Source organism: Rattus norvegicus, chromosome X (genome assembly GCF_021556685.1).
Source record: "Rattus norvegicus strain SHRSP/BbbUtx chromosome X, alternate assembly SHRSP_T2T, whole genome shotgun sequence".
Lineage (NCBI taxonomy): Eukaryota > Metazoa > Chordata > Mammalia > Rodentia > Muridae > Rattus > Rattus norvegicus.
Genome location: NC_141554.1, coordinates 39,160,722 through 39,183,602, shown reverse-complemented (window position 1 = coordinate 39,183,602; position 22,881 = coordinate 39,160,722). Strand labels below are relative to the sequence as shown.

At 41.9% G+C, this 22,881-nt stretch overlaps 2 protein-coding genes across 8 annotated transcripts in view; one reads left to right on the top strand and one right to left on the bottom strand.

Moving 5' to 3' along the window:
• The window catches only part of Ctps2 (CTP synthase 2), a 140,508-nt gene that overhangs the window by 58,319 nt on the left and 59,308 nt on the right, over window positions 1-22,881 (top strand). For all 6 annotated transcript variants that reach the window (NM_001034998.2, XM_087600622.1, XM_087600623.1 and 3 more), the window contains exons 12-13: window positions 2,621-2,683; window positions 2,775-2,818. In NM_001034998.2, the coding sequence (NP_001030170.1) occupies window positions 2,621-2,683; window positions 2,775-2,818 (107 nt within the window). The remainder of the gene's footprint in view (window positions 1-2,620; window positions 2,684-2,774; window positions 2,819-22,881) is intronic.
• On the bottom strand, window positions 19,977-22,540 carry S100g (S100 calcium binding protein G). 2 transcript variants are annotated; one of them, XM_087599031.1, is made up of 3 exons: window positions 22,458-22,540; window positions 22,007-22,150; window positions 19,977-20,193 (listed from the first exon to the last, which is right to left on the bottom strand). In XM_087599031.1, the coding sequence occupies exons 2-3, from the start codon at window positions 22,139-22,141 to the stop codon at window positions 20,086-20,088; spliced, it is 243 nt and encodes an 80-aa protein (XP_087455157.1). In that variant the 5' UTR covers window positions 22,142-22,150; window positions 22,458-22,540; the 3' UTR covers window positions 19,977-20,085. The 2 variants fall into 2 exon arrangements, with proteins under 2 accessions (XP_087455157.1, NP_036653.1); NM_012521.2 differs by having other exon boundaries at window positions 19,982-20,190; window positions 22,458-22,509.

The following is a 22,881-nucleotide window of genomic DNA, read 5'->3' as shown; positions in this document are numbered from 1 at the left end:
TTCTGGCTGTGTCTCTCAGGAGCGATCTACATCCGGCTCCTGTCCGTCTGCACTTCTTTGCTTCATCCATCTTGTCTAATTGGGTGGCTGTATATGTATGGGCCACATGTGGGGCAGGCTCTGAATGGGTGTTCCTTCAGTCTCTGTTTTAATCTTTGCCTCTCTCTTCCCTGCCAAGGGTATTCTTGTTCCCCTTTAAAGAAGGAGTGAAGCATTCACAGTTTGATCATCCGTCTTGAGTTTCATTTGTTCTAGGCATCTAGGGTAATTCAAGCATTTGGGCTAAAAGCAACTTATCAATGAGTGCATACCATGTGTGTTTTTCTGTGATTGGGTTACCTCACTCAGGATGATATTTTCCAGTTCCAACCATTTGCCTACGAATTTCATAAAGTCATTGTTTTTGATAGCTGAGTAATATTCCATTGTGTAGATGTACCACCTTTTCTGTATCCATTCCTCTGTTGAAGGGCATCTGGGTTCTTTCCAGCTTCTGGCTATTATAAATAAGGCTGCGATGAACATAGTGGAGCACGTGTCTTTTTTATATGTTGGGGCATCTTTTGGGGCATCAGATTCTTTAGCACTAGAATTCCGGAGGGTTTGTTAACTGCCATGTGGGTGCTGGAAATTGTAACAGGCTCTTCTGCAAGTATAACAAGTACTCTTAACTGCTGCATCATTTCTCCAACCCCAAGTCCTCTGTTTTATACAGTACAAGTTATATCTCATCTGTCAATATATAAAATATATGTAAAATAGCCAGTGAAATTCTTTTAGCATTTCTATTGTGTTTTGTTGTTGTTGTTCTTCGTTTTTGTTTCTTTTTTTTTAAAAATGATTTATTTATTTTATGTATGTAAGTACACTGTAGCTGTTTTCAGACACACCAGAAGAGGGCATCGGATCCCATTACAGATGGTTGTGAGCCACCATTCAGTTGCTGGGATTTGAACTCAGGACCTCTGGAAGAGCAGTCAGCGCTCTTAACCACTGAGCCATCTCTCCAGCCCTCATTTCTGTTTCTTGAGACAGGGTTTCTCTGTGAAGCCCTGGCCATCTTGAAACTTGCTCTGTAGACCAGGCCAGCCTCAAACTCACGGAGATCTCCCTACCTCTGTCTCCCAAATGCTGGGATTAAAGGCTTGCACCACCACCACCTGGCCATTTCTACTGTCTTTATCTTTTCAAGCTTTTGCATATGTATATATTATATGTTGAATGTGATATTCTTATCCTCAAGTGAGCCTTGAATTTGTTATATAGCTGAGGCTGGCTTTGAACTCCTTATCCTTCTGCCTACATTTCCCATGTGTTAGGATTACAGGTATGCATTTCTGCTTCATAACACCATGTCTTTTTATGCCCTGCCCGTATGGAACTTTCTGAAGTTCCTTGAGCACTCAGCCATTTCCTGCTTATCCTTTTCATCGGGGCCTGCTGGTACATTGCTGCCTTCTCTTTTTGCATCTCCTGGATCACATGTATCAGCATCTGTGTCAGCATCTGGAATACCCATTGCTGTCTCTTTATAGGAGGGAATTGGTTGACTGCAGTGATTGTGGAGATAGCTGCAAAAGCATCTGTATGGCAACAGGGCTCATCTTTCCTTTTCAAGATTTACTTTTACTTTATGTGCCTGAATATTGGGCCCCTGTATGTGTCTGTGTAGCACATGCATGCAGTGTCCTTGGAGGCCAATGAGGGCATTAGATGTTGGATGTTTTGGAATTGGAGTTACAGATATTCTGTGAGCTGCCATGCTGGTGCTGATAGCCTGGGTCCTCTGCAAGAGCAACAAATGCTCCTAACTTCTGAGCTACTTCACTGACCCACCTCTGCCTTTCTTGAGTTCCTACTTGGTTTTGTTTCATTTCGTGTCTTCTTCCCTGCTTTCTGTCATATATCTGCCCACAACATAGCTGTCAGCTTCTGCTGCTGTGAAATCTTAGCACAAGGACACTTCCTTTCAAGTTGGGGGTATTGTTAGACATGCTCTGAAAGACTCAAGGTCTTTGAAACAGCCCTGCAGCCTACATAGGAGCCTTGGTTCAAGAACATCTAAAGTAGATGGCATATTTCTTGTCTGCCCTCCAGGTGCTTCTTCTTCACCTGGACTGTAGGTAGTTGCTTTAAAGTTTTTTTAAAGATTTATTATATATACATATATATATAATAAACACTATATATAAATATATATAGCTATATGTATGTGTATACACACACACACACACACACACACACATATATATATATATATATATATATATATATATACATACATGTATACATGGCTATCTTCAGACATGCCAGAAGAAGGCATCAGATCTCATTACAGATGGTCGTAAGCCACCATGTGGTTGCTGGGAATTGAACTCAGGACCCCTGGAAGAGCAGTCAGTGCTCTTAACCACTGAGCCATCTCTCCAGCCCTCCTTTAAAGTTTTAAGCCCTGTTACTTGCTGCACTTTCGGGAACTATTCTAGGTGTCAAGGGGATTGCAGGAAACAAATTAGGAAGTATTCCACTCTTGAGGTTTGCATTCTAAGAGACTGCAGGGAAACACCTGAATGCAAAGTGTTTCTAGATGCAAAACATGATCGTGTGCTTCTCTTAATAGGAATTTGCCTTGGGATGCAACTGGCAGTGATTGAGTTTGCAAGAAACTGCCTGAACTTGAAAGGTGAGTCCAAGGTTTGCTAAGCACCATTTATTTAAAAACAAGACTGTATCAGGAATATTGGTAAATCACTAAACTTTTTTTTTGTCCTTAGATGCTAATTCTACAGAATTTGATCCAAACACTCCAGTCCCATTGGTAAGTGGCTTGGTCATTTTTCTGGGTCTAATTATTGTATTCTGTTTCAGTTCTTGCCTAAATCCCTAAGGGGTAACTATTATTTTCTCCTAACAGTGCTAGAACTTTGAAAATGATATATGAACTTATTATTACCCATTAGTTTTGCTTCAAACTGCTTTTTTTCTCACTAGTCTATCTTGCCAGCTGTGCTTTGAAGAAACACAGTCCAGCCTGATTTGTCTTTGCAATAGCTTTCAAGCTTAATGTTTAGAAAAAGATTAAATTGACTTGACAACAATTTATAACAGCTAATATAAATAAATGAGCTGTCCCATCTCTAGACTTGTCCCCAGTCTGACTATTTTCCACTTTGGTGGCCATCTATCTTTCTAAAACAAAAGTAACAACCATTGGGATTCTGGTCCTCATCTGTCAAGATAGTCATGGGGCTAAAGAGATGGCCCAGTGGCTAAGAGCGCTTGCAATTCTTCCCGAGGACCCAAGTTTGGTTCCCAGCACCCACATTAGGCATCTCATAGCCACCTATAACTCCAGTTCTAGGGATCGACACTTTCTTCTGGGCTTTGTCAGCATACATGTATGTGTGCACACAAATAAAAAAGAAATGGTTTTGGTTTCATTTCTTTAAGATAGGATCTCATTCTGTAGTCCTGGTTGCTTGGAACTTGATATGCAGACCTGTCTGGCCTTGAACTCCGAGATCTCTGCCTTTGTCTTTCAAGTGCTGGGATTAAAAGCAGGCACCACCAGAAGTGTTAAAAAAATCAGGAACCTTGGCTGGTCCATGAAGGTTCTCCTTCCACTTTATTGCATGCTACCTCATTTGTTTGTCCCATGTCATTCCAGTTCCTCCCACACTTAAGAGTTTCAAATTTGGACAAGTGAAGTAGTACTTTTCAGGGTTTATTTTATGAATATTCCCAATTTTTAGATGTCCCTCTTACGGTCTTCCCTCTGGGACCTCAACAAAAACAATGAAGAGTTGAACCAGTTATTTTAGGAAGGCTGTATTTCTGGACCTTTGCTTTCTTGCCACACTCATTAACAGAGCTTGCCTTTCATGCTTAGTATTGGCCTTTGGCTTGCATGATCATCAGCTGCCTGATCTGTGTATATCCAGCTACATCCCTGCTGCCAAACACACTTATCTAATATCTTCTTTGTTGTTTTTTAAAAATATTTATTTGTGTGTGTGTGTGTGTGTGTGTGTGTGTGTGTGTGTGTGTGTGTGTGTGTGTGTGTGTACCATATGGACTGTTTGCAGTTGTTGGTTTTCTTCTGTTACTCTCTGTTCTGGAAAACAAACTCAGGTTGTCAGGCTTGTGTGACAGGCGTTTTTAATCTATTGAGCTGCCTCATAGGCCCTTGTTTTGTTTTAGATGTGTTCTCCCCCTCTCCTAGACTTAGCTAGAGCTCACTATGTAGTCCAGACTGGTCTCAGACTCACAGCAGTTCTCTAACCATAGCCTCTCAAGTTGGGGTTCACAGGTAAGAGCTGCCATGCTCGTTCTCTCTGTGTGGCTTTTAAAAGAATTTAGATTTTATTTATTTGGTTTGTTTGTGTGTGTGCTCACACATGTGTGTAGGTGCATGTGCCACAGCATGCCTGTATGTGGGGGTCAGAGGACAACTTGCAGGAATTGCTTCTTCTACGATGTGGAAACCAGGGATCAAACCCAGACTGTTAAGCTTGAGTGCTTTTACCTGCTGAGCCATCTTGCCTGTCCTGATTATGTTGTTCTTAACATCTTACAGATTTGGCTACTTGAAATGTCTCATTCAATGTGCTTTAGCATTTTTTACAGCTCTCTGTCACTAGCGTGGCAATCAATTTTGGGTCACTTCATTACTTTCAAAAGAAAATCCAAGGCTCGGGATGCAGCTCAGTTGGTAGAATGGTTGTTTGGTGTATACAAACCCCTGGGTTCCATCTCCAGCAGTGGGTAACCTAGGCTTGGCTGTGCATGTGTGTAAGCTTGGCTCTCAGGAAGAGGAGAAGGAGGCAGGATGATGAGAACTTCAAGGTCCTCCTCAGCTGTGTGGTTAGATCAAAGCCAACCTCAGCTACACGAGACCCTGTCTCAAGAAATAGGAAGGAAAGCCCATGCTTTAGCAGACATCAACATCCCCAATCCCTTTCTAAGTGACTGTTCTACTTTCTCTGTCCAGATTTGCTGACTGTAGTTAATTCGTATAAATGGAACCCTCTACTATGTGACCTTTTGTGACTGTTTTCTTTCATTTGGTCTCTGTCTCTCTGTCTCTGTCTGTCTCTCTCTCTCTGTGTCTCTGTCTCTGTCTCTGTGTCTCTGTCTCTGTCTCTCTCTCTGTGTCTCTCTCTCTCTCAGACATGGTTTCTCTATGCCCTGGCTGTCCTGAAACTTACTTTGTAGACCAGGCTGGCCTCCAATTCAGAGATCTGCCTGCCTCTGCCTCCAAGTGCTGGGACTAAAGGCATGTGCCACCACTCTCTGACTGGCATAACACTTTCAATGTGTATGTTGTAGCATGGTTCACTAATTCATTTCTTTTTTTTTTTCCGGAACTGAGGACTGAACCCAGGGCCTTGCGCTTGCTAGGCAAGCGCTCTACCACTGAGCTAAATCCCCAACCCCCCTAATTCATTTCTTATTGTGGTTAATTACTGTTCTCTCATGAGAGCATGTGCTTTTTTCCATCTATTCCTCTACTTATGGACATTTTGGTTGTTTCTACCTTTTCTCTATTGTGAATAAATGTTTCTGTGAACATTCATGTATGGGTATGTTTTCTTTTATTTATTTTTGGTATGGACATGTTTTCATTTCACCTAGGAGTGGAATTCCTGGGTCATGTGATAACTATTCTTAGTCTAGTGAAGAACCACTAGACTGTTTGCCAAAGGGACAACAACATACACAACAAAATTCTGTGAGTGAGGGTCTCAGTTTCTGCATTCTCTGGAGTGCTTGTTACTGTTTGTGTCTGTCCTCACAGCAAGCCCAGTGGAAGTGAAGTAGCATCTCTTCTGGGCTTTGAGTTGCACCTCATCCTGCCCCATAGCTAATAATTTTTGGATATCTTTCATGCATGTAATGGCTACTTTTGTTCTTTCTTTGGAAAAATGTCTATTCACCTTTTTGGTCCATTTTAGTTTGGTTGTTTGTAATACTACCATTCAGTTGTAGGAGTTCTCTGTATATTATAGATGTAAGTTTCTTTTTACTGACATTTTAGGCTAGATGGTTTATTATTATTATTATTATTATTATTATTATTATTATTATTATTATTATTTTGTCATGTGTGAGGTGCTAGATGTCACTAGTTCTATCTTTAATTATGGCACTAAAATTTCCTCCAGATATTAGCAAATGTTCCTTGGAGGGAGGGCAGGGGTAGAAGTGTTTTCATTAAGAATAACTGACTTTGGGCTTAAACGAAGGCTCAGCAGTTAAGAATGCGTGCTGCAGGCTGGGTATAGTGGCACATGCTTTTATCTCAGCTCTTGGGAGACAGAGGCAGGTGGATCTCTGTGACTTGAGGCTAGCCTGATCTACATAGTGAGCTCCAGAACAACCAGGATCCTGTTTCAAAAATGTGTACTGGTCTTGCAGAGGGCCTTAAGTTTGGATCTCAGCAGCCCCAGCAGGCAGCTCAGAACCACCTCTAACTCCAGCTCCAGATTTTCCAACGTCTCTGACCTGCTCTCATGTACATACCTACACATAGACATATAATTAAATCAAAGTCACTGGTTTAGAGGAATCTAGTTCTATCTTACTCCTTTATACTCCTTACTTTTCTCATCTCTCTGATGTGATTAATCTCAACTGTAGCAGCTTATGGGAAGAGTGTTGGTTTGTTTGTTTTTAAAATTAAGACAGGGTCTCATGTGAGTAAGGATTCTGATTCTTTGGCTGTTACCTCCCAAGTGCTGGGATTCCAGGTATGTATCCCCACTTCTCCTTTATTGGGGAATGAAACCCCAGGGCTTTGTGAATGCTAGGAAAGCACACGACAGAGTTAGCTACTTCTGAATGGTTTAATTTGCCTCACAGTTTGAGGATATATATATATATATATATATATATATATATATATATATATATATTCACAATAGAGAAGACATGTGGGTGGGACTGATTCTTCTCCATGCTGGTGGGAGCATGAGGTACTTTGTCTTATGCTGTAGGCTGACAATAACAAGTGCCAAGCAGAGCTGGTCTATTAACCCTCATTCCATATTAAACAGTCCAGCATCCATCTGCCAACTAAACCCCTTGTCCAAAAGTCTCCTCAGCTTTCCTAAATAGCACTGTAGCTGGGAACAAGTGTTCAAACACATAAACAACAGGGACCTGTGCTGTGCATTTCATACTTGAATCATAACACTCCTCCTTTATAGCAACTATTTGTTCTTTTTTTTTCCTTTGTTCATTCCATTAAAAATGACATTCCGTTTAAGTGTATGTCCGTGTATATGTGTCCCAGTTCATGGGCATGCTGTAGTAGAGACAACTTTGATGGGATTTGGTTCTCTCCTTCCACCATCCAAGTCTCGGGGGGCAGAATTCTGATCATTAGCTTGGTGGCAAGCATCCTTATCTACCAGGCCATCTTGTTAGCCCCAGCTTTCCATTTTAAACAATATAAGTAGGGTCTGGAGAGATGATTCAGCAGTTAAGAGCACCTGTTCTTGCAGAGGACCTGGGTTCAGTTCCCCACACTTCCATAGCAGCTCACAAACACCTACAGCTCCAGTTCCAGGGGATCTGACCTCTCCTCTGGCCTTTGTGCACACCGTATAGACATAGTACACTTATATACATGCAGGCAAAAGACTCATATACATAGATAAAAATAAATCTTAGAATTAATTAAAAATATAAACAAATATGCCTGTTCATCTGTAACTTCTCTTCTTTTAAGATACATCATACTATATTTTTCTCATTTCTTTCCTGATTTTTTTTTCTTAACTTGAGGCATTATGTGCTGGAGATCACCTCGTGGAAGGATATAGAAATATTCATGCCGTTTTATAGCTTTCAGTTCAAACCATAATAAACCATTACTTCCCGACCAGATGGTACTTTGAAGCCTCGTGCTCAGAAGGCCTCATATCAGCAAAAAATTCCTTAGGAGGCTTTAATAGAAGTGTATTTCCTGAGTAATGGCCGCAGTGAGTGGCTCTGCCAGGAAAACGATGGCTTTTCTTTTTCAGGTGCTACTTAGGGTTAAGAAGGGATTTTACCAGTAGGTGCCGCTATTAGATAGCTTTGTCCAGGTTAAGTCTCGGCTGACAGCTTTTTAACTCCGTATGTGTGTAGACATTAAAGAATAATTGACGCACAGGATAAAAAAGTTAAGGCTATAGAAAAGGTATAAAGGGATTGCATTAGTCTCATTTTGCTTTACTTGTCTTCCACAGAGGCAACTACCTTTGTTTTGTGCTATTATTAGTTGAGGGACGCATGCTCGCGCTCGCTCTCTCTCTCTCTCTCTCTCTCTCTCTCTCTCTCTCTCTCTCTCTCTCTCCTGTGTGTGTGTGTGTGTATTAACTACTGGGCCACACTCACAGCCGCTTTAGCTAGCTTCCTTGAGACACTGTTCCTACCTTATACTGATCACGGTTGTACCGATCACCTATCATTGTGTAAGGACGTTTTATGGCTTGCCTAGCTGTGTGCACTGTGCGCATGAGGGGATTTATTGCATGCATCGTATTGTGTTCATAGTCTTGTATTTAGGTTGTGCGCTTTATTTTTGTAACCGGAAGTCACTCTACATTTTGACCTCCATGTACCAATATGTTCTGCATCCACACATAAGCACATCTGTGGGATGAATCCATAGAAGGGAAATTGCTAAGTCAGAGGATGTGTGCATTTTACATTTCAATGGCTCCTATACACATAAGTGAGATGAGAACAATAAAACCTAATTGCTATTGAATGTTTTTATGTGCTGAGATCACTTTGCCGGAGAAAAATATCCTTAAGAACCAGCAGTTGTGCTGATGGCTGAAAAGTCTTATTAAAGGGGGATGGAATCATAATACAGCCCAAACCACAGTGCCTGAGGAGTGACTTTACTTGGGTAGATAGCAATTACTTAGTGGGCATGGTCATTCTTGCTCTTCTAGCTGAAGAAAGCAAACATGTTGGAAACAAGGAGACTCTCTTATGAGCTGTTTGCTGCTACAATCTGTTTCATTTCTTTGGTCGTCATGACCTCCCTACCTATTTGGCATGCATGAAGAGTGATATGATTGCCTACAAAATCGCCACAGATATTATTATTCAGAATAGGTTCTTAACAGGCACAGGTAAAAAGAGAAATAGATTTTTCTGTAAGGGCTACAGTATATGCTGCGTCCAAGGGTACCCAGAAAAGAGAGCAAAAATTCGTTATAAGCTATTTCAAACCTGATTTATCCACAAGATCTAATAGAACACTTTGTAGTGTTGCAGAATACTTCTGAATCTGTAGCAACTCTGGTCTCTTTTCTGCTTTAAAGTTGTCTCAGCTGCATTTAGAGGAGGCTTCTCAGGAACATAGCTGACTTTAATTCTATGATCCATCTGAGGGCCAAGGTATCAGAGAGCTCCCTGATGGGCTGACAGTCAGGAAAAGGAGCTTTAGGTAAATTAAGGTACTTTTCACTCAAACATTTAAGATGGTTGACTTCTTGATTCTTTTTCCTCTACGAGACAAAGACTTGGTAGCCTTTTTGGTGGGACTCTCAAATCTCCTGGGAGAGGTTGGGTGGGACTTGTGTAGTGGGAGCCAGTCAGCTTTCTTTTCTTTGTTTGCATTATCTGATCTTCCACAGTAGCCCATACCAGCTGATTCTGAGGAAGAAAGGGAACCCCCAACATAAAAAATTCAGCTCTCCATACAAACTCAGGTTCTGGATTCAGGATCCCTTCTCCCACTGGAGGCTCTGCTTTTCCTGTTTCTTATTTTATAAATCAGTGGAGAAGAGGAATCTTCCTGTAATCTAGCCATGATGGTATTGTTGGAATTATGCCGGTAATCCCAGCACTAAGAAGGCAGAGATAAGAGGATAGTGAGCTGGAGGCCTGTCGAGTATGTTCTAGGCTATCCTCCATCATATAGTGAGACCCTGCCTCAAAACAAGACAAAAAATAAAAACAAACAAAACTGGAATAGTAATGGGATGGTGTAGCAGAGAAAAGCACTTGCCACCAAGCATGATGATCTGTTTGATGCTTAGAAGCCACATAGTGGAAGGAGAGGACAGATTCTTGAAGGATGCTTTTGATGTCCATCCTCACTGTAGCACATGCATCCATGCACACAAAATACATAAAACATAATAAAACATTATTAAGACCAAGTGAAATGTGAATTCATTTAAAATATAACATGAAAGCAGAATGCATGTGCTGACTTCAAAACATATTTGGACACTCAGTTGGTGGTATTGGTGAAAGAAAGTAGGGAAGGGGTGGGAGAGATTGATCAGCACTGCTTCCTGTTCTTCTAGAGGGCCCAAATTTCATTTCCAGCACCCATTTTAGGCACCTCACAACTGTCTATTAACTCCAGCTCCAGGAGATCTAACTATTTCTTCTGTCCTCTGTGGGCACCTGTACATGCCATAGACACAGATGTACAGAAATACACATATTTCAAAAATCTAAAGAAAAGTGGGGGATTAGAAGTGTTTTTCCTATACATCATTTTATTATTTTTATGTGTATGAGTGTCTTAACTGCATGTATGTCTGTGCACAGTGGGTATGCCTGGTACCCTGGTGGGCCAGAAGAGGGTATTAGATCCCCTGAAACTGGAATTGCAGATAATGGTAAGCAGCCAGGTGGGTGTTGGGAACTAAACCTGGATCCATTGCAAGAGCAGCAACTGTTCTTAGCTTCTGAACCACCTGTCCAGCCCCAGGTTAGAATTCTACTGCTGAATCACTCATGGGATGGCTAGAAATGTTTTAACAAGATGCAAATGGACATTCAAGGTTGTTGTATTTGATAATATTCTGATTGGAGTTCTTTATCATAGTTATGCCTTCAATTATCTCTTTCTAAACTAGGAAGTTTCAGAGTTAAAAATAATTTGACATCTGATTCATGAAATAGTTACAGTTAAAAGCTGGTTCCTGTGAAGGGTAATTTATGTTATGCATTAAACATAATGAATGCATTACATTTTTTCTACCTTCAGTTGAAGCCCATTTGAGGTATTTCCTTTGACTTATTTTTCACCAACATTTGATGCTATGCAAATTAAGAGAAAAAAAAGTAAAAACAAGAACAAGACTGCAACGAGCCAGCCAAACAATAATAAATCTCCCAAAAGACCACATCCCCGCACTTTGGAAATAGAGACAGGACGATCAGGAGTTTGAGGCTGGCTTGGACTATATGAGACTCTGTCTCAGACAGACAGACAGACAGACAGACAGACAGACAGACAGACAGACAAGCACCAAGGGAATCTACTCCAGAGTAAACTTTTGGGCAACTTGTATTACTTGGGCATTTGATTTGCTTTTAGAACATGTACCTCACACTGGCACCACATCGTCAGCGGTCAGCCCCATCATCCTACTTTCCTCCTCTTCATGATGGACTGTGCTCTCAAAAAAAAAAAAAAAGAAACTAAAAAACAACCCTTTTTCCTTAAGTTGCTTTTGTCAAGCATGTTGTTACAACAAGAAAAGTAGCTAATACACAGATCTCTCAAGTCCTCAGGAAGCCTGCAAGTGAAATTGTGTTGGTAGTTCATTTGCAGTGCTGCATTTGGGACTCTAAAGTGGATAGCCCCAAACAGTGCCCTTTCCAAAGTATCTCCTCCCACCGACATTCAGTCATTTCTATTAAGAAAATCAAGTGGTTGAAATACTTATTTCTAAGGCATTTCCTACTGAGCTCAAGGTACAAAAGCCTGATGAATACTTTAGCTTTAAAGCATTCATGGAGTCAGTCATTTATTGTTAACATTGTGGATTACTCTTAAAACTCACTAATGGGCACTCACTCCAAATTGTCCTGGCCTCTTTCAGAGAGCGGACTCTGTAAAGGGGTCAGGGATAGGGCACAGGGAAAGATACCTTAGGCAGGGACCATCATGACTGGAAGAAAAAAAGGGTCCCTTTTAAAAAGAACACACAAAATTGTATTTAACAACCAAACAAAGTGAGTTTTGGTGTACATATACATTATGCGATAATTACTAAAATCATGCTAGCATCCATTAGCCATGTAGTTCAGTGAGTTTGGTAAAAATATTTGAGACCTACTCTTTTAACAAGTTTTAATTATTCTATAGTTGTTTGTATTTTGAGATGGGGGTCTTATGTATCTTTGGCTGGTCTTGAATTCAATATTCAGCTAAGGATGAGCCTGAATTACTGATCCTCGTGCGTCCATCTTTCAAGTGCTGAGATTGTAGTCGGGTGTGGCTGTGCTTGAATTCAATTACGTGTGTGTGTGTGTGTGTGTGTGTGTGTGTGTGAGAGAGAGAGAGAGAGGGGGGGGGCATGTGTCTTGCTTTGGTGGAGTCTACAACCTAGTGAGCATCAGAATTTCATGGCTCAAACGGTCCTGGCAGTATTGATTGGGGGGGGGGGGATGTAGATGAACTTTGGTGACGTGGGAATCAGGTCAGCATAGGAAGAGAGGTCAAGAAGACCTTTCAGGTATACTCACCCCTCCCATTTTTTGAGATAAGGTCACTATGTACCGGTTCTGAATCTACAACAATCCTTTTGCCTTGCCTCTTGAATGCTGGGATTACAGGTGTGAGTCACTCTGCCTTACTTCATTTTTATCCTTTTTGAAGGTCAAACTTGAAACAATTTTCCCATGCTAGTATATCTAGTAGTCATAGAAAATATCTGCTTTATCAAAGTCCTGTGTCTGCTATACCCTTGCAGAGTGTGCCTACCTCATCGTAAAGCATACCCATTTTACTTTGTCCTCCCTCCCTCCCTCCCTCCCTCCCTCCCTCCCTCCCTCCCTCCCTCCCTCCCTCCCTCCCTCCGTCCTTCCCTCCCTTCCTGCCTTTTTTTTTTTTTAGCAGTACTGGGAAAGGAACATAGGCCATCATGTTTGTGAGGCAGGTTCTCTGCCACTGAGTTACAACCCTAGTTAGTCTGTGACTCTTGGCACCATTTTTTCTTCTTTCTGAATTTAGATTGGCTACTTAGTATAGTACACAAGAATTTTCATGACCTGAAGTCAGGATACCCTCTTTATCCCTCATACCTGGCAAAGGCAAAGCATGTGCAATTCTGGAACAGTCTTGTACATTGGTCATGAAGTGTTTGCCTAGGGTTTGTTCTCTTCTTTCTCTGTCCCCTTTTATATTATATGTGCATGCACCACTGTTTGCATATAGAGCCCAGAAGACAGCTTCGTGGGGTTGATTTCCATTCCATCTTTACGTGGGGTTGGGGGATTGAGCTAAGGTTGTTAGGCTTGTGTAGCAAGTGCGCTTGTCCAATGAACCATCCTGCTGCTTTTCTCAGGTTTAAATGTTCTTAAGTGTACACCCCTCTCAACGCATCAGGGCACTAGGTACAAGACCCAATGGAAGCGCTGCTTTCCCTATTCAGCCTTTTCTTGCTTATCACAGACATATTTAGAACCCCAGTCTGGAAGTTAGTATCTTTCATAATTCTTTGACCATAGTAGCTGTTTGGTATATTTAGATTAATACATTCTCACTTTATTTTTGGTGATTCTCAGGATCGAACCCATAGTTTGGTCATGACAGGCAAACACTTTAGGATGAACCGTGTTCCATCCTCCTCTCCTCTTCTTTGAAACGGGGTCTCATGTGTACTGCCGGGCTGGTTCAAACATGCTACATATCTGAGAATGATGACCTCTTGGTCCTCTTTTCTCTACTTCCTAAGTGCTCAGATCACAGGCACGAGCCACCATGGTCATCTTTTGCTTTAGATATTCGGAGCTGAAATAGCATGTTTCCTCAGCGAGGGGCTAATTGACATCTAGGACATAGGCTAAAGTGGGAGCTCTCCTGGCCTAGGCACATAAATAATAAACTTGGAACCACAGACAGCTGTTGCCTTGGAGTTGTGATGATTCCTATTGTCAACTTGGCAGGACTTGAAATCAGGTAGAGGCCAATCACCAGGCAACAGCAGTGAGGGATTATTTAGCTGTTGATAGATAGTGTCTGTGAAAGATTGGTTATCTAGAGTAGGTTAATTAAAGATGGAGGACCCACCTTGTGGATGGCACCATTCCACAGGCTGTGGTTTCAGACTGAATAAAGTGGAGAAAGCAAGCTGAATAATGACCTGCATAGCTCTCGGCTTCCTGATTGTGAATGCAATGTGAACTACTGCCTCAGATTCTAGCTTCTAGGATTTCCTTTCAGTGATGGGCCATACTTTGGAATTGTGAACCAGAAAAAACCCTTAAGTTGAATTGTTGGGGTATTTTGTCACAGCATGAGGAAAAGTAGGACAGGAACAAAGCTGTCAAAATCTTAAACAAATACTGGAACTTTTGTTTGAGACAGGGTTTCTCTGTGTGGCCCTGGCTGTCCTGGAACTTGCTTTGTAGACCAAGGCTGGCCTCGAACTCAGCAATCCAAATACCTCCTCTGCCTCTGGAGTGCTGAATTATGCATTAGAGCATAATTTAGCTGGTGTGGTGGTGCATATCAATAATCCTAGAACTGGGTAAAAGGATTTATGCCAAGTTTGAGAGTAGCCCGATCTACATAATGAGCTACAGGACAGTCAAGGCTCCTGAGTTAGACTGTGTCAGGATCATGACTGATAATTGCTTATCCCAGGAACGAAATCTAGTAGCACAGCATACTGAACAAAAGAGAGAAACCTCATCTCACAGTCTATGCTTAGTAGACTGTCTACAGTGTCCATACCTGGTGCTCACAGTCTCAGAAACAAACCATGGAGAACCTGTACTTCCGAAGCAAAGAAAAGAATGCCTTTTACAAACCACTAGCCTATAAGAAACTTGATGGTGAAATTAGATTCACAGTATCAGGGCTGTGGGTGGGGCTCAGTGTTGCAAGTGTCTCTCCTACCACATGAAATGCTTAGTGTTCTGTCCTCCAGATACATAAATACTCTACCATGGCTGTGATAAAACACCATTACCAAAAGCAATGGGTGGGGGTGGGTTTGGGATGATGGGGTTATTTCAACTAGTCTATCATCCAGGGAAGTTAGGGCAGGAACTCAAGGTAGGAACTGGAGGCAGGAACTGAAGCAGAGGTTGCAGAAGTGAATTGCCCCTTACTGGCTTGTTCCCCATGGCTTGCTTAGCCTGCTTTTTTAAACAACTCAGGACCTGCCTAGGCATAGCCACTCACAATTGTCTGGGCCCTCCAACATCAACAACTACATAAGAAAATGTTCCGTAGGGGTGTAGTGCAGACATTTTCTCAATTGGGTTTTCTGCTCCCAAATTATTCTAGCTTGTGTCAAGTTGACATTAAACTAGCTAGCACAACAAGTTGACATTAAACTAGCTAGCACAACTACATACCCAGACATTCTGCTCTAGTTCTTGATGGAAGGATTAGAAGTCACTTTTTTTAAGATTTATTTTTTATACATAAGTATATCAGACACACCAGCAGAGGACATCAGATCTCATTACAAATGGTTGTGAGACACCATATGGTTGTCTGGATTTGAACTCAGGACCTCTGGAAGAGCAGTCAGTGCTCTTAACTGCTGAGCCATCTCTCCAGCCTGTCACCTTTCTTTATGCTTAATTTTTTATGCTTGAATCTCATGCTTTTATGCTTGCACGTTTGTTTGTTTGCTTATTGGCTTTTCAAGCCAGGGTTTTTCTGTGTAGTCCTTGCTCTCTTGGAACTTGGTCTATAAACCAGGGTGGCCTCAAATTAACAGATCCTCATGCCTCTTCCTAGTACTCCACACTTAAGGATGTGCTTTCTTTGTCTCTGTCTGTCTCTTTTTCTCTCTCTGTCTGTCTTTCTGTCTCTCTCTGTTCTCTCTCTCTCTCTCTCTCTCTCTCTCTCTCTCTCTCTCTCTCTCTCTCTCTCTGTTTTTTTGAAACTGGGTTTCTCTGTTTAGTCCTTGCTGTCCTGGAACTTGTTCTGTAGACCAGGCTGGCCTCAAACTCAGAGATCCCCTGCCTCTGCCTCATAAGTGCTGGGGTTAAAGGTATGCACCACCCCAGCCTGGTTGCTTAATTAATTTTTTGTTTGGCTTTTGGGACAGAGTATCATATACCTAGGCTGGCCTCTAACTTGCTATGTAGCCAAGGATGACCTTGGACTCCTGATGCTCTGGCTCCAATCTTTCAAATTCTGAGATGAGAGATGATAAGGACGTGCCTCTTTTATTTTTTGACTGTTGTTTGCTTTCTTTGTTTTTTTTTCTTTTTTCTTCTGCTTCATTTTCTATCAGTCAATCAGCCCACGACCAGTCAATGTACCTACCCACCTACTTTGCTGTCTATCTTCTTACTGCATTGATGTGTGTGGGAGGCAGGAGTCAGTTCCTTCCCTTTACCACAGTATCCTGGACTGTTGAAGTCATCTTATCAGACTTGGCAGCAAGTGTTTCCTCTTGCTGCTTAATTTCTTGAATACACAACACAGCTCTCAATGATGTCTGATTATTGGGGAAACTTCCGTAACCACATTCTTTCCCCCGAAATCACAAGTATACTCTCAAGGTTAAGATAGTTTGTTTTCTGACTGTTAGAAGGAGGGAGGGCAGAGGGGCTTACTACGAAGACCAGTTCAGCAATTAAAAATCATTCTCTTGTATTTGGGGAGTATAGTTTTTAAACCTTTATCTATTTTGTGTGTGCATCTGTGTGTATGCCCCCACAGGTATCCCATGACATTGGGGAAGGTCATAGGATGTCTTGTAGAAGTTAGTTTCTCTTATGTGAGTCCTGGGGGTCAAACTCAGGGCATCAGATTTAACAGCTTTGACCTGCTGAGCCATCCCATCAGCCCCTTTGTCATACTTTTTGTACCAAGTGAGAAGTGGCTCTCTTATCCCTGCCTTTGTCTTGCCCAGTCCCTTCCTAATGTGTAGTTGTCTCGGTTATTTTTTCTTTGTGTTGTGACTAATACCTGACAAGAAGCAACATTACGTCTATATGGTGCTTTACAGTGTGAGAGGGACATTCCATCCTGTCAGGAAGGCATGAAAGTGAGCAGGAGGTATGAGCAGAAGGCATCTAGTCGAATTGCTCTCTCAGGAAGCAGACGGCATGTTAATTTCTAGTGTGCACGTCACTTGTTTTTTGTTATGTTTTGTTTTGTTCTCTGTGTAGCTTCACTTGACCTCTAGATCCTCCCACCTTCACCTTTTAACTGCTGGGATTTAATGTGTGCACCATCAGCTGAGATTGGATATTTTAACACATATCCAAGCATATTTGAATATATTTCCCCTTGTCCTCTCCAAGTCATTAAGACCTACTCATTTTGTGTCTGGTGCTTTGTGGCCACCCATGCTGTGTGCTGCTAACAGATCTTTATACAAATTTGGGTTTCCAGGGTAAAGACACTTGCCACTAAACTCCCCAGAGATGAGCTTGTCTAGCTTGTGTCTTTCTATCTAGTCTCTGCACAAACTAGGTGTGGGGTTCACTGGTCACCTCAAGGCTACTAGGGATATGACTGCAGCTGAAGTGATGGACATAGCCAATTTACACTTGGGTGTGCGCATGCACTACATTCTCAGACATGCCTGTGGGGGCCAGAAGACAGGTGTCACCAAGTAGGCTAGGCTGGCCAGCCGGTGAGTCCCAGAGATCTACGTCTGCCTCTCCAGCATTCCGTCCAATTCCTTGATAGAATTTTTATATTCTTTGGCACCATTGTAGAAGTATCCTGGATTCGTTTTCCTCTAATTTTTGTGTTTATTATTTTAAAATTTTGTTTTTTTTTAAAAAAAGAAACATCAAAAGGGGGTTGGGGATTTAGCTCAGTGGTAGAGCGTTTGCCTAGCAAGCGCAAGGCCCTGGGTTCGGTCCCCAGCTCCGGAAAAAAAAAAAAAGAAACATTAAAATTTTGTTTTTACTTTGTTTTATGTCTATGGATGTTTTGCCTGCATGTATATGTCTCTGTTCACTATTGTGTGTCTAGTGCCCAAAGATTCCAGCAGATTCTCTACGATTGGGGTTTCGGGCTGTTAGGAGCCTCCATGTGGGTGCTGGGAATTCAAACCCAGTTGTCTGGAAGGACAGCCAGTGCTCTTAAGCTCTTAACTGCTGAACAATCTCTCTAACTTTTATTTTTCTTTTTAATTATATATATATATATATATGTATATGTGTGTGTGTGTGTGTGTGTGTGTGTGTTCCCATGTGTGTTCCCATGTGTGTTCCCATGTGTGTTCCCATGTGTGCCTGGTACCCACAGACATGAGAAGAGAGTGTTGGAGCACCTGGAACTGGAGTCACAGTTGGTTGTGAGCCACCATATGGATGCTGGGAACCCAAACTGGGTCCTCTACAAGAGCAGATAAAGATAGCGCTTAATTCCTGAGCTATCTTTAGCCCCATGTTTAAAAGTAAAAAAAAAACAAAAAACAAAAAACAAACACCTATCATTTGACAACTCATACACATTTTGTGTATGTATATGGCATTGTGTCTTGATCATACCTGTGCGACCAGGGACCAGGAAGTGTTGGGGATAAGCGAAGTTGGAGCCCCTGGTACCCGGGATTCAGACTCCAGAGACCAGCATCAGAGTGCAGATTTAACTTTATTGTTTATCACATGAGCTTATTTATAGTTTTTTTTAGCCAATTAGGGTATATTTATGTACTCAAGGCAAATTGGGATGCAATCTGTATTGTTTGGCAGAAACTGACTTGCCTGTCCATGAACCTGTAGAGGAGGGTGCAATCCTCTATGGAGATTTCTGTGAAGACAGGACAGAGTCACTGCCCTGGTCTTGGGTCCTATTGCGTTGTCTCCCCAGTATGTCAAGAGCAATGTCAGATCATACACTGTGTATAGTTGATCAAGACTCTTCAAGGTGTTGCAGAAGTTTGTGGCTCCTCTGTCTCTGGCTGACTTCTTTCTCCACCAAGTTTGTCTTTATATCCTCCCCACATACCCACTCTCCAGCTCTCCCAAGAACCTTACCACTCCCAACATGTTCCCTTTCTACTGTCATATATATATATATATATATATATATATATACTAATTTATGCCATCCACATGTATTCCATTTTAAAAAGTTGTTTTGTAAGGGACTGGAGAGATGGCTCAGAACTTCTTGCTGCTCTTATAGAGATCCCAGAGTCAATTCCACCCACCCTTATAAGCCATTTGTTTCTGTGTGTAATTCCAATTTCAGGAAATCTGATGCCCACTATGGCCTCCACAGGCATGGTACAAAGGTGCAGATATATCGCAGGCAGGCAAATACACAATTTAAAAATGAATAAAAAAAACCCCAACCCAGCAACAACATTTGTGTGTGTGTGTGTGTGTGTGTGTGTGCACACATGTGTGTGTGTGTGACACAGTGTCATGTAGCCCAGCGCTTTATGAGAAAACTCTATAGAACTGGGTTTGACCTTGAACTCAATCCTCCTGCCTCCAACTGTCTAATGCTGAGAAGACAAGCATGAGCCACCATACGTGGCAATATACCTTTAAAATATTTTACTTTTAAAATAAAAAAATTCTTCGATGGCTTTATGCATGCATATGATAATTTTTAGTCTTTTTCATTCCCTTTTTTTTCTCCTGACCAAATTTATCCTCTTTCCAATAAGCCCCCTTCTTACTCTCATGCCATATTTTGGTGTGTATGACTTACTGAGTTTAATTAAGGTCTGATGACTTGTCTTTTTAATCTTGAAAGTAGATGAAGCAGCCAGAAAATGGCTCAGGAAGGAAATGGTACTTTGCACCAAGTCTGACCACCAGAGTTTGGCCCCCACTCCCACATGGTAGGAGAGAGAACCTTCTCTCCATGTTGTCTTCTGACCTCCACACATGTACTATGAGCTGCTGGTGCATGTACTTGCTCATATGTACATGTGTGCAATACATACACCACATAAATAAATGAATGTAAAACAAAGGAAATTTCAGACAAATCAAATAGGCACATCAGACTAAGATTCCTCTGAAATCTAAGTAATCAAGAGTCAGTACTTCACAAGAGAGACATGTCTCAGAATTTGCTTTATTAACAGTATCTTGCTCTCACAGCTAGATCTTTGGGATTGGATAGGATTCAATCAGTAGGTGGTGTCGGAGCTCCTTCTTCTGGCTTCATTGTGATAACTTTTTGAAGAAAACTTCGAATTCTTCATAGCTAACTTCTCCATCACCGTTCTTATCCAGCTCTTTAAAGAGATTGTCTAGAGTACTTGAAGCCTGCTTCCAGACAGAAAGAATGGGGTAGAGGAAGGAAGAAAATTTAGATAGGATACTGCAGCACATCTCTGAAGTTAGAGGCACTGGCTTTTCCTTCCCAGAAGGCGGCAGCCTTGGTTTCAGTCACTGCCACTGATGGTAGGTGTGGTGGAACCAGCTTCAGCTGGAACCGTGCTCTTATGTCACATTACTGGGCTCTGCCTTTCTTTTCTTTATCTTTGAGACAGAGTCTCACTGTGTAGCCCTGGCTGGCCTGAAATCCACTATGATCACACTCATCCTGAACTCAGCAGAGGTCTGCCTGTCACTGACTCCAGAGTCCTGAGATTAGATGTGTGCACTACAGTACTTTAGAAAGTATTTACGAATACTTTCTTATATATGTGTGTGCCTGTGTGTGGGCATGTACATGGCAGTGCAGTTGCTCTCAGAGGCCATTAAATGGAATCATAGCCTCTGGAGCTACAGGTAGTTGTGAGTTACCTGACATGAGTGCTAGGATCTGAATCCAGGTCTTTTGGAAAGCACATCCTGTGTTCTTAACCACTGAACCATCTTTCCACCCTGGTTCTTTACAAAATTTGAACACTATGCAGCACATTTATTATTATTTAATAGTTATGATCTGCATTTTGATGGATTTTATGAGGCCTAGATATCTTTATCTTTAAAAACTTCTTCAAACTGGACCTGATAGCTCAAACCTGTAATCCCAACTACTTTGAAGGCTGAAGCAGGGGGATTGCATTGAGTTTGAGGTTAGCTTGGACTGCACAGTGAGTTTTAGGCCAGATTGGGCTACATAGACCCTGTTTCAAAAATGATAAATTTCTAACAGTTTATCAGGTAACCAGTTTTTAAAAGATTTATTTTTAAAAATTTAAAGAAAAATTTACGAGTATGTGTGTTTTGTATGCATATATGAATATGTATGTCTGTTGCCCATAAAAGCCAGAAGAGGTCATTGGATTCCCTGAAATCAGAGTTACAGATGGTGTCAGTAGCCTGGGAACCAAATCTTTCCAATCCTCATCTTACCATTTTTATATGGACACTTCAGTAGTGTTAAGTATATATACTCTACTGTGCAATAAATGTCCACAAACATATCTGAGGTCTTGAGTTTAAGTCCCAGCAGCACACACATAATGTTATTTTGAATTATTAGAAAATTAGGAAATGTTTCTGTTCACATATGTAGCAGATGTGCAGCTTGCTGGAGCAGGGGCTATCCCAAAAGCTGTTGCCTGTATGTAGGATATGTTCTTGTAGCTGGGCTGTCATGTCTGACCTCAGTGGGAGAGGAAGCGCCCAGCCTTGCAGAGGCTTGAAGTGCTAGGATAGGGGGGATACCCAGAGAGGGCTCCACCTGCTCAGAAGAGAAGGGGAGGGGGATGGGGATGGGGAAGGATTGTGGGAGGGGGTGACCAAGATGGGGACAGTGAGCAGGATGTAAAGTGAATAAGTAAAAAATTAAATAAAAAGTTAGGAAACACTAGATTATGTTATATTTTCAGCTCTCTCTCTCTCTCTCTCTCTCTCTCTCTCTCTCTCTCTCTCTCTCTCTGTGTGTGTGTGTGTGTGTGTGTGTGTGTGTGTGTGTGTGTGTGTGTGTGTACCAAACAGAAAAGTTCCTTGGATTGTGGCTGTAGCTCAGTGATAGGATGCCTGTGCCTGTTTAGTCTTTGCTAGGCCCTGGATTCTCTGTGGCCTTGTCCCCACAGGGGTTCCAGAGGCAGCCCTCAGCCCTCATCTACCCCCCTCTCCTAGTACCAGAGAGAGGCGGCTGCCATTGGCTGCCCAGGTGTACACTCACCTTCAGGAGGCTGGGGAACTCTGACTGAATCAGCAGCTTCAGCTCCTCCTTGGACAGCTGGTTTGGATCGCCTTCTTTGGCTGCATATTTTTGAAAAATGCTCTTCATTTCTTCGGGAGATTTCTTAGCGCTCATTTTTCTGTGCTGTAATTTGGGAAGAAAATAAGATTTACCACAAAAGCTGAAATGGAGTTCTTATACCAAGTGTTGGCAACAAGGTTTTCCCGATCCCCCTACCCTCTTGGGAAAGACAAGGGGGAAAATAAGGGAAAGGGAGAGGAGAAGAGACAGGTCGGAACAGCATTAGTGGTTTCCAGTGTATTTTAAAGCAGTCAGGTTAGGGGCTAGGGAACACAGATGTTAGTAGAGTGCTTGCTTAGCCTATTGGAAGCCCTAGGTTCCACCCCCAGGGTCCGCACAAGCTAGAGAGGCATGTTAAGATCACCCTGACCTGCTTGCTGTCAGTGAGTGCTGCCAGAGTCAGACAGGAACAGGTGAGGTCTGATGAAGAGCCGACGAGGAGCTCTTTTATAGTCTTTACAGACACACCACCCTGATTATGAAATTTCCCTTTGTTTACTATTTAAGGGTAATGATTAATGGTTTCTGAGACCAAGCTTAAGACTCTCAATTAAGGTCAAGCTCCAATAGAGAGCTACTTCAACAATTGCTTAATGGTTCAGAGTCCCAAGGGTAAAACCTGGCTTTTCTTCTCCTTTAGCATATTTTCCCTTCAGTATAGAATTTTGACCTTGCGCACAGTCCACATTTCTAAAAGCAATGGAATTGCAGATTTAGGCTTGACAATAATTTTCCTACTCAGAAAAAAAAATGCGTCACAGAGGGATAGTATACATGGCTTTTAAAAATACAAA

Coding starts and splice junctions, on each gene's coding strand:
- S100g (XM_087599031.1), bottom strand. CDS start 22,141: ATGAGCGCTAAGAAATCTCCCGAAGAAATGAAGAGCATTTTTCAAAAA. Junction 20,194..22,006: donor AGTTCCCCAGCCTCCTGAAG/GTGAGTGTACAC, acceptor TCTGTCTGGAAG/CAGGCTTCAAGTACTCTAGA.